The 10831-nt window shown below is 34.2% G+C and overlaps 1 protein-coding gene across 1 annotated transcript; it reads right to left on the bottom strand.

Annotated features, from left to right (window-relative positions):
- On the bottom strand, nucleotides 1–1806 carry LOC113773371. The gene has a single exon (XM_027318001.1). The coding sequence runs from the start codon at nucleotides 1660–1662 to the stop codon at nucleotides 313–315; it is 1350 nt and encodes a 449-aa protein (XP_027173802.1). The 5' UTR covers nucleotides 1663–1806; the 3' UTR covers nucleotides 1–312.
- Nucleotides 1807–10831: the final 9025 nt, after the last annotated feature.

Raw genomic sequence — 10831 nt, 5'->3', positions numbered from 1 at the left:
TATTACCACAAAACTATTGAAATTTTATTCACCAGATCAGTATGCGAACAAACACTACTATTTCATCAACCAAAAAAAAATTCAGATCTTTAATTTCCTGTCCTAATAATTATAATTATGTCCTTTGGCTACAAACAATTACTTCTATAAACTGAAATTTCTAGTGGGGAAGAACACAATATATCTTTCAAAACACTAGAATTTACATCAAAGTTACTGTTTACCGCGTCTAACCACTGTAAATTTGGATATCGACGAGGAAGGGGAACCTGGTTTCGAATTCGACCCAGTGAGTGAACTCAGTTCTGGTATTTACTCGGTTGACTTAATCAAATTTACGTTCTTCAGTAAGAACTCATTCCCAACGAGTTGATTGAAGAGTCCCCACTCAGTCACCGGGTTCTTCTTCTTTCGTTGCATGGTTGCTCTAGCAATCTCGGTGAGCATTGAATTGGACAATCGCCTGACCCCTCGAGCCCCGCCTCTTATTATTGCCGGGTTGACACTGACCTGGGTTTTCTCCGAGTTTTTCTTACCGTGTCGAGTGGAAACAGTCTGAGTCACCATCGATAAGTAGACTGACTCGGGACTTGCGCTCCTAACTCGGCTCAGCGGGTCACCTGTTAACAACAATTCCTTCGCGTCAACGAGCACTATATGCTTAAAATTTCTCCTTACTCGGCCCAGTAGCATCGGATAACACGCCCATCTTCTCAAACTCATTGGAACATGGTCCAGAAATCCGGCTAACGAGTTCTCCGGGTCAAGCTCATCAACATCAAAGCTCACCACCGAGCCATAACTCAGCCGAGTCGACTCAGTCTCGTTTCCTCCACTAAAATTGCTCCGAATTCTCCTTCCCCAGATTGGCTCCCCGCTTTGCTTATCCTTTTTACTCGATTTCACGAACTGGGTCAAGCTCAAATTCTGAGTTGAGTTCAACTTTTTATAGTGATCAACGAGCTGCGAGAACGAGTCGTTCTCCTCGAGAATGGCCGAGTCAAAAGAAGCCGATTTTGAAGGGAATATGAACAAGAGGTCTGCTCGGGAGGTAAGAGAAGATTTGTACAACAGCCTTAAGAACAATTTCAATTCATGCAAACTCAAGGACTCTGAAACATGAGCAACAACGAGGTCATTCATGGCTTTTGTTCCCCTTCTGTACAACGTTCCCATCCCTTGCAATGCATGTGGCAGGGAAGGATCAGATGCTGAGCTATTCTTGAATTTCTTGTTGTAATCATTATTGTATTTATGAGAAACTGTAGAGGAAGAAAACTGAGACAGCTGTCTTCTGGGGGTAAAGTGGGAGGAAGGTTCAAAAGTGGAGAGGGTGAAGAGGAGAAAAGTGATGAAGAATAGAAGTGCACAGATGGAAATTGTGGATTGAGCTCTGGAGAGAAGATGACTTGAGTTTGAGCGTCTGAATATTGGTAAAGGTAAAGAAGAAGAAGAAGAAGAATTTGAAGAAGACGAAAAAGGATTGAAAACATTTTGATGCCTTTTCTTGCTAATAATGGAGGAGGCAGCAGAAGTAGAATCATTATTATTACTGTCTTCGTCTTCAGGGAAAAGAATGAAGAGGAAGCCCATCCCCCAATTTCGATGGTCACTGCCGGTGCCGGTGGAGGAGGTGGTTTTGGCTTTTCCTGGGAATCCCATTCCTCATCTCATATGCCCGCTCCCTCTCTCTTTCTAGTCTCCTTTGCCTCGCCTTTCTCTCTCAATAGATATCACTATCGCCTTTGTGGTAAACTGATGGGGGCTTTTACTTGGGGAGCAGCAGTAGCCAGCAGGACGACTCTGATTCCCTCGCAGGTCACAACAAAGGTTTAAAGAACGAATATTTACTTCGTCGGTTTCTTTAAAGCCCCATACCAACTATAGGGGTAAAATTTAAATTATTCAATTAATAGTTACTTAAAAGTGTAAATACCTCCAAAAAAAAAATTATATAGAACTTAGCTAGAGGATAATTGTTAGTATTACCTATAGCTACATGATTGGGTGTTTGAATACTCATTATTTAGGAAAAAAAATAATTCATTTACATCATAAATAAGTTGTTCAAGTAACTTTTTTATTTTTTTCAATGATGTTTAAGATTACGGGCGTCACGTTATAAATGTTATATACATCACGTCATAAAAAAGCGTTATATTTAATATTATAATAAAAAAAAATTTCTCAAATATCACAGAGTGTTGCGATGTTGTAATAATTATAAAAAAAGGGTTTTCAGAAAATGAAGTATCCAGACTCTGGATAGATCCTCCTCATACTACAAGTGTGCGATTAAAAGATTTTTATATTAAAAATTCATTCTAAATACAAAAAGCAATCTGATTCTAATTCTAATAATTAAGATACAATTTCTAATATTTAACTTTTTTGACATCCAAACTAAGTGTAATGTTATCTGAGCGCCTAATTTGGTTGATAGAGACATAATTAATTAGTTGATACAGACATCATCATCAACAAGAGTTCAATGCTTCTGCTTATTTCCACGCTCTTCTGTTTTAATTTCTTTCTCCATATAAGGTTTTGAAGGTTTAGAATCTGTATGACCACTGGGATTGACCTAATGATCCGGAGAGTTTTCTTAGAGTTTTTTCCATTGTCAAATTCAGAACTGGAATCATTATTTAATCATTAGAATTTTAGATGGACTTAGGCCTCGTTTGAATTGTAATTTTTTTTAAAAAAAATTTAGATTTTTTTGTTAATATTCCTTACACAATTTCACATCATCTTCTCCAAAAAAAAAAAAAAAACTCCCCAACAAATGCAATCCTAACACTAAGTATTAGAGTTCTAAACGGACTTTTTTTTGCTACCCTTTTTCTTTGGTTTTTTTATGTAGGAGATGCTGAATTCAAGACATACTACTTATAATTCCTCTCACCCTACCGCTCAATCCAACATTCCCCGGATTCTAAACGGACTTGATTTAACGGATCATCAACACAAATCATATGACTACGCTCCGAGTGCCTTAAAATTGGGATTAACAAATCAACACGAATAATATGACTACCATGGGAGTTCCCCAAATTCGGGTTTCAGGGTTGCTTTGGTTAATAATGTGGCTTAGCAAAAAGAGGAGCTTTTCCCCAAGACATGTTGCAATTTTTTAAGGGAAAATTAATGTAAAGAAAAAGGAGCCATTAGCAGGGAAGAAACCTTTTTTTTAAAAGAAAGCTGAGTCGGGAGTGGTGAGGAAAAGATTAAAAAGGAGGGGAACGAAAAGTTCTGCCCTCGAAATTGATTTACTTCAGGAAGAAGACTTCTTTTGAGATCAGCTTGGTACTGTTTTTGAGGAGACGATCCTGCTTCTTCTCTTCTTTTACTTGGTCATTTTTTCGTTCATGGGTGGTGGGTACTGAGTATTTTGTGCATGAGCTGTTTATGTTGTTTGGATTTATTATTCATGCACAGGTGAGGCCTCCAACTGCAGCAAATGCAGTCTTTGTAGAGGGGGGCCTATGTATAGATTTTGCAATATTTGCAGCCACTTTGGCTATTGAGCGTCGGTGGTAGGAAACAGGAATGACTCAAATAACAGAATTGAATTCAAGTGCAGTAATGAGGACTTATGAATTACCTGAAAAATGCATAGATAACATTCTTATTTATAGGGGTGAGAATGATTGGCTTGATAATCGGTTAGATTAATGTAATTGAAATCTAATTCTTTTTTTTAAAAAAAGGAACCAATAGTACGTGATTCCCCATCTAAGTCGAAACCTTATTTTACTCATGTGAAGTTCCAATCTAAATTAAAATAGAAATAAAATTCATCAAATTGGAACTAAGTTGAATTAAGATTGGAATTCGATTCAAATAATTGGTTAATTAATTTAATCTAAATTTTTTTATGGTTAATCAAAGTTGAAGTTAAAAAACTAATTAGTTTTTCTTTCTTGATAGGGAAAATAAGAGAACTTTCAATTACTATTAGTTTATACTACATGTGCCTATTTGTGTGTGTGTGTGTGTCTATATAAATACAAATATATATATATATCCATAATAAGTATAAGTGGCCAAGGTTGAGGTATCAAAATTTAGAGGTTTTGGCTTCTAATCTTCTTTGTCTCTCATCGCTTCTTAAATTCCAATCCTCTCCTACTATGAAAATTTATGGAAAAAGGTTATAATATAGGCATGTAAATTGGTATATATAAGAAAATAAAGAAGGATGGTACTAAATTCACGCCTTTACACCCTAAATCTATACCCGATATAACTTTTAATGCTAATAATATGAGTTATCAATATTTGTGATACAAATCATTATACATTAGGGGTGTGAATTAAAACTATAGGAATGTGGATTTTCTTGTAAAGATATTATATATATCTATTTCTTGATCGAAGTTTAGTGAACCGAATTGTTGCTTCCCATAAGAATGTGGACTAGACAATGCGTGTGATGTCTGCAGGATGTGATGCAAGCTTGCCGACAGGACAACTTAGGCCTTAATTAGAAGCCCACATTAATTACTTAGAAAGTTCAAACGTAGGAGTGATGCCAAATTTTGTTGGGAGAAAAGGGTTAATAACCAATTATTTTGATGTAGAGGAAAACTTTGAGGCTTTGAGTTTTTGGCTAAGTGATGGAAATCGGAAGGCATCAAGAAGGACAGAATTAGAGGTGTCAATCACAATTCATATCCAAATTCGTCAATCAATAACCCGCTCAAATTTATCCATTAATTTTGAATGGATCTAAATGATATCCAATTAAATCTATTTAATTTGTAGGTAATGGGTTGACTCGACTCATTCATTTAAAAATTACTATACATTTAAACTCAACTTTAGTGTTAAGTAAATAGATTTGAATTTCTCATCAATCTAATAACAATAAAATACCGTTATTTCTTGTCAAATGACGTGCGAAAAATAGAAAAAATAATTAGAATTTTAAGTGACTCATAAATGGATAATTGAGTATTCTTATACCCATTTATTAAATGGGTTGACATAATTATACTCATTACCCAATTATGACTTATTCAAACCTACCTAAATCACTCATCTTGACACTTCTAGACACAATCAAAATAGAAACTTAAATTGGGACTCAAGTAAATAAAGTCGCATAGCTAGAATTTCGTAAAATTACTACCTATGTGATGAGGAAAAAATATTATAAATTCCACATTGTATTTGTTTCTGCGTATCTATGTTACTCTTTGTTGAAATTTTTGTGTCATTTTTACAGGAAAATGTTATTGGCACTCCATATTTTGTCATTCATACTCCTACCATTTGTTATATCATACAGTCTAATAAATGAAAACTATATAATAAAAATGATAGTGAAAGTGCAAATAACAAAAAAGGGAGTGTAAAATAACATTTTCCTTTTTATAAGTGCCAACTCTGTTTTTTTTTTTTTTCCTCCATTTAACTAAAGATTTGTAATCAATTTGAGCACGAATATTACCCTATTCAAACTTGAGCTTGAATAATTATTTGACTTTACTCAAGTTTGGGCTCAATTACTTATAGGCAAAACATGTAAATTATTCAAAATCACAAACATTTTATTAATTTTACATAGATATTAAAAAACTAACATATTTATATTTATCGTCCTAGTTGATGAGCATTCAAGCATAATATCACTACACTTTGAGCTTAACTCATTGGCTTTAATGAGCATATTCGAGCTTGATTTTGACCAAACTCGAGTGAGCATCTGACCAAGCTGCTAGTGACCAGTTTACCATAAACTAAAGTAGCAATATATTAAGATTATGAGTAATAGCTTTCAAAACTATACCTAAGACCACAACATGTAACAAAGGATTCACAGGTTATTATAATGCAAATATGCAAGGAAACAAAACAGCTCAAATTTTGAGAAGAAACACAAACTAGTATCGCCCGAGAAAGAAAAATTAGTAGAGTGCCCCATAATAGTATACATAACCAACGCCAATTTCATATGTATATATATATGTATATATACACACATATATATATGTATATATGTAGGGAAAACCAACCCGAAAAGTTAAGAGGACTGCAGTTATTGGTGTCTTTTCGTTTTCTGGTAGGTTTTGGATTTTACAAGGAAGTGGTCGGTGGAGGGTAAGTTACTTCAAAATTGATTCGCCGTCTACACTATGGGCTAAGGGATTTGTCGTTTTTTCAATTAAGTCAATGTGAAAGAAATCAGTGCGAATTCTGAACAAAACAGGCATGGAAAATGTATCCTCAATATTCAAGTTGTTATGTCTGACGACCGTATCGAATTTATCAAATAAAATATCCTTCAAGTATGGGTGTAAATTTGCCTCCAGAAAAGAGATTTAGGAAATTGAACTGAAATTATTCTAAAGTTGGCTGGTATTCTGGTCAAGAAACACTAGCAACTCAGAGGTAAAGTTCTATTTGCTCAAAAGTTTAAATGGACTGAGAGAAATTAAACCTAAGATTGAAAAGATAAATATGATTAAACGACAAGAAGAAGAGTGGTAAGAAAGAGGACGCGGAGTGATGGTCCTTCAAGAAAGGGAGGCCTGCTAAGCTGTTGGTCCCAATGAGGCCTTCCTGCAGGCCGCAGCATTATGTCTTTGAGTATGTGGTGTGTTCCTTGCAAAGTGGCCTGTGGTACCACAGAACTTTCCATGAAACATGTGTTTACGGTTGGAAAACTTGGAAGAAGAAGCTGATTTTTTTTATTCGATACGATAGAATTCCTATCATCTAAGCTAGCCTATTCTAGAAGGGAGGGGGAGGGGACTTGTGGAAGAAGAAGCTGATGCCTGCCTATATTTGCATGTGTCCGTGCTTACACAGTAGCCTTTATGACTCAGAGTTTCTGCTGATCTACTGCTCAACTTGGGGTGAAAACCTAGGACATGGCTCCATTTCCTTCCTGTTACTATCCTTGTTTTATTCTTTTGGGTCACAACTAACAAGAGAAAAAACTTTCAGCAGTTTTTTTTTAATTCTCTCTTTTCTTTGAGTCAAAGAAAAGTTATTGAATAAATTTTGTATACACTGACAATATATACACTATTATCGTTAAACGAATGCCATATAAGTGAAATTTAGATTTGAAAATCAAATTGAGCACATGTGGCATTCATCTAAACATGACAGTGTATATACTATTAGTGCATAGAAAAGTAATCCAAAATTATATAACAATTCATGCTCTCTATCCGTTGTTGGGATTATATAAAATTTGTCATAGAGACAACATACATTAAGATTGATGAAACTTAAAATATTACTATCATTCTTCAATTCTTCTTGTATGGCGTTTTGCCTTGTAGAGAATTTTCTAAGTAGTCATATTAATCTCGTTTTGCCTTCTTTTACCACAAAGGTGATCGTAACAATCCCATATCCCCCGAATTTGAAAGACTATTTCCTAACATATGAATATTAAAAGTGTAGATATTACAAGAGGGTTGGGTTGACGGTTGAGCGGTAAGCTAGAAAAGATTGTAAGTAGAAAATTTTGAATTCAAAACCTCTTATTTATAAGAGAGAGAGAGAGAGAGTAGATATTAAGAAATAGTCCTCCTAGATAAGGTAAATTAGTTTCTCTAAGTTATCCGTCAAGGCTAAATATCCTAGAACTAGTATTCTTCGCCTATCCATAATTGGTTATCTTCCTATGTTTACTAGTTTGGTAAAGGCATATAATCAGAAGAGGTTATAACCTGTGCCCAGCACAAGTTTAAATGCTTAAATTCTAGCAACCATCAAGATCAAAACGAAAAGAAATTATGGATTAAAGTAAAATAGGGTACATAAATGACATAATATATTACATGTATGTATTTTTTTCTCAAATTACATTGATCATAAAATTAATACAATTTTGGAAAAATTACACGTATCAAATGTTATGTGAATATTAACAAATATATTTGAAAATTATGAAAAATTTCGGTATCATTTACAAATGTTATATTACATCAACATTATCTTTAAATTCTATTATTGTGAATGAGATGTTAGATTAGTTAGAATTTTATCAATTTATCAATCTTTTGTAAAACTATATACCGGGATGAATAAAAAAAGAAATAAGCCTTCGTTTTCTATGCAGAACTCACAAGATAGATCTTTACCTTAATAGGGACTTTAAAAATTCCTCACAAACGGATTTATAATTGGTGAAATATAATGCAGAAATAGTTTATTTGTGCTTTATGCGCTTATTGAAAAAAATACAAGCATTTTTCAAAGTAATTTGAAAATGTATGTAATATAAAAAGAAATTTTTTTTTTTTTGAATTATGCATGAAGTACCATATCGTGCTTGCGTAATACTAGTTATGTTAACAAGGATATGAAAGATATAAAATTCCCACAAGAGATGGAAATGTGTAAAGGAATTATCTATCGTTAGGTATACTTTTTTTTTTTTAAGTGAGAGAATTTGAATTCAAAATCTCTTACTTACAACCTCTCATTCGTTACCACCTGATCCAACCCAATCCTCCCCTGTACTCAAAGTATTTAGTTCAATTTTATCCAAATAAGTTTGTGCCTGGTTGGAAACAAGTTCGAAGAAGTTTTTAAAAAACTAACCAAAAGGTTTGCTATAATTGGACAAAAAGAATTCTTACCAAGGCTTGGTTATGGATTCAAAACCCAATATCAAAGGAAGGAAAAGACTGTGATGAAATTCTCCATTGAGGTCTATCAATCAACAAGCTTAAGATGTTATGTCGTGAAATTAGATGCATTTAGGGGCGACATGGCTCATGCAGTTAGGCAGCAGCCTCTATCAAGAAACAGCGGCAAGTGAGCAACATTTCTTGTAACATCACAAAAGGTGGTCCAAATTAAGGGCGGCTTCAATCTTTATTATTCCACTAGGCAAAGTAGTGTCACCAATGTGATATGTCGTGGACGGCCTAAGGCTATATATTTTTTTTTAAATTTTACTCCTATTTCTCAAGTATCTATCTTTAAAATGATAGAAAATTACGACATTTTTAGATTATTTTTTAATTTGTTTCCGTTACTTAAATCGAATGTCGTCTAGTATAGAATTTTTCATTTGACTAGTCATGATTTGCTACTAGCTATTTCTCAAGTAAAAGAATTATCCAACGAATAGTGATTTATCAATTCTATTGACTAAATAATTATGAGTCTGATTAATGGGCAACAAATTTGAGCTTCTATGTATTCTTTTATATACTACTATGCAAAGATTTGTTTGAACCAGTGTTATTGAAATCGATGATGCAACTCCCCTTTTGATGAGTTTTAATGCCAAGTCTGAGCAAACAGCAGGTCAGTTACCAGACTAGTTGAGTCTGCGCTCGAAAAACTTCTTTAATGAATCCGCGTTGTAATTACACAATACAATCTGATTTTGATGCTAAAAATTTGTTCAGAAAAATTCAAGGTTAAGAAAGATTTCAAAGGCTTTGCATTTGTGTGCCGACACAGATTGTTTTTTACGTAGAATAAATCGATGTCAGGGATAATATCTTGATTCGTGACAGTGATCAGAGTCGAATTCACTCAAACTTTTATTTACTTAAAAAAAACAAATCGTACAATGTTATGTCCTTTTCATTCTTGAATTCTACATGTGTAACTGCATGATACACAAATTGAATGCATGCTACCAAATTTCAGTGGAAAGAAAAGCGGAAACAATAATATTACCCCACGAACCCCACTCCATTCAAGCAATTAATTAACGTCGGATGGTACTCCGAAAGGCGTGTGGCTTCTTGCCTAGTATTTGTCAAACTGGGGTCTAAATCCAGAAAAATCTATGAAACTGATGGAGGGGTCCAATGCCATTTCCTTATATTCTTGTACTGGCATGAAAAACTCCTAATATCAGTACTCACATTGTTGGTTACCACAAAAAAAGTCGGTGGTGCTGCAACTTGTCATAGGAGGCCAATTGCTGCATTAATCTCAACAGTTCCACGACAAACCCCGGAAATTAATTTGTATGAAGGAGTCTAGAGTCCTTGAAACAATGCTGCTTTTAGTTCTTTAGATCTTCATTGAACTTCAATCGTTTACTAACTGAATATCTTACTCAATTTGTTTTCAAGTCAAGTTCTTTTACGTATTAATGTGCATGGTAATGATTATTTATTGGCTCTGTAGATTTGGATCGGCTATCATAATTCAGCTGTCTCATATCAATGGGTGGCCAGTTTGTAAATGAGTTGTTTGGTATTATGACTGATCCATGCATCGATTAGAAAGCAATGGCAGCACTGGAATCTTCCTGCAGCTTATTCAGGCAGCAGAGGGGCCTATATATATATGTTGAGTCTGCAAAATTTATGGCAGCTGGTTGGTTCATTATTGAGCGTCGGTGGTAGGAAATAAGGAGAGTTGAGAAACTACTACTATAATGTAATTTCCCTTGAAAAGAGTTGTATTAAACTTGTGAAAAAAGATCCATATGTAAGGTTAGTGGTGCAAACAAGTGCCAACATGACAGGTTTTTGTTGGAACGGGTGGAATTTTGTGGAGTAATAATTCCACTCAAGAGAGAGCAAGTTATATAGAACGAACAATTGGGGAATAAAAATCCATACACACAACCTATGATGAATATGTAGGAGTGAAAACTCTTCGATTTTTGTGTTTTTTGAGGGTAAATTACTTATAACCCTCTGTAATTTATAGAATGCTAAATTGACCCTCTTAAGGTTTCAAAATAGCCACATAACTCTACTATAGTTTTATGTAAGTAGAAAATGGATAGAATGCACAATTAGTTATAGTGTTTGTACCAAATGTGCTCTAAAAGTACATGTGATAAAATCTTAATCTCCATATAATTCTCTTATAATTTGTGTAA

Source organism: Coffea eugenioides, chromosome 6 (genome assembly GCF_003713205.1).
Source record: "Coffea eugenioides isolate CCC68of chromosome 6, Ceug_1.0, whole genome shotgun sequence".
Lineage (NCBI taxonomy): Eukaryota > Viridiplantae > Streptophyta > Magnoliopsida > Gentianales > Rubiaceae > Coffea > Coffea eugenioides.
This window is presented reverse-complemented; position numbering and strand designations above follow the sequence as displayed.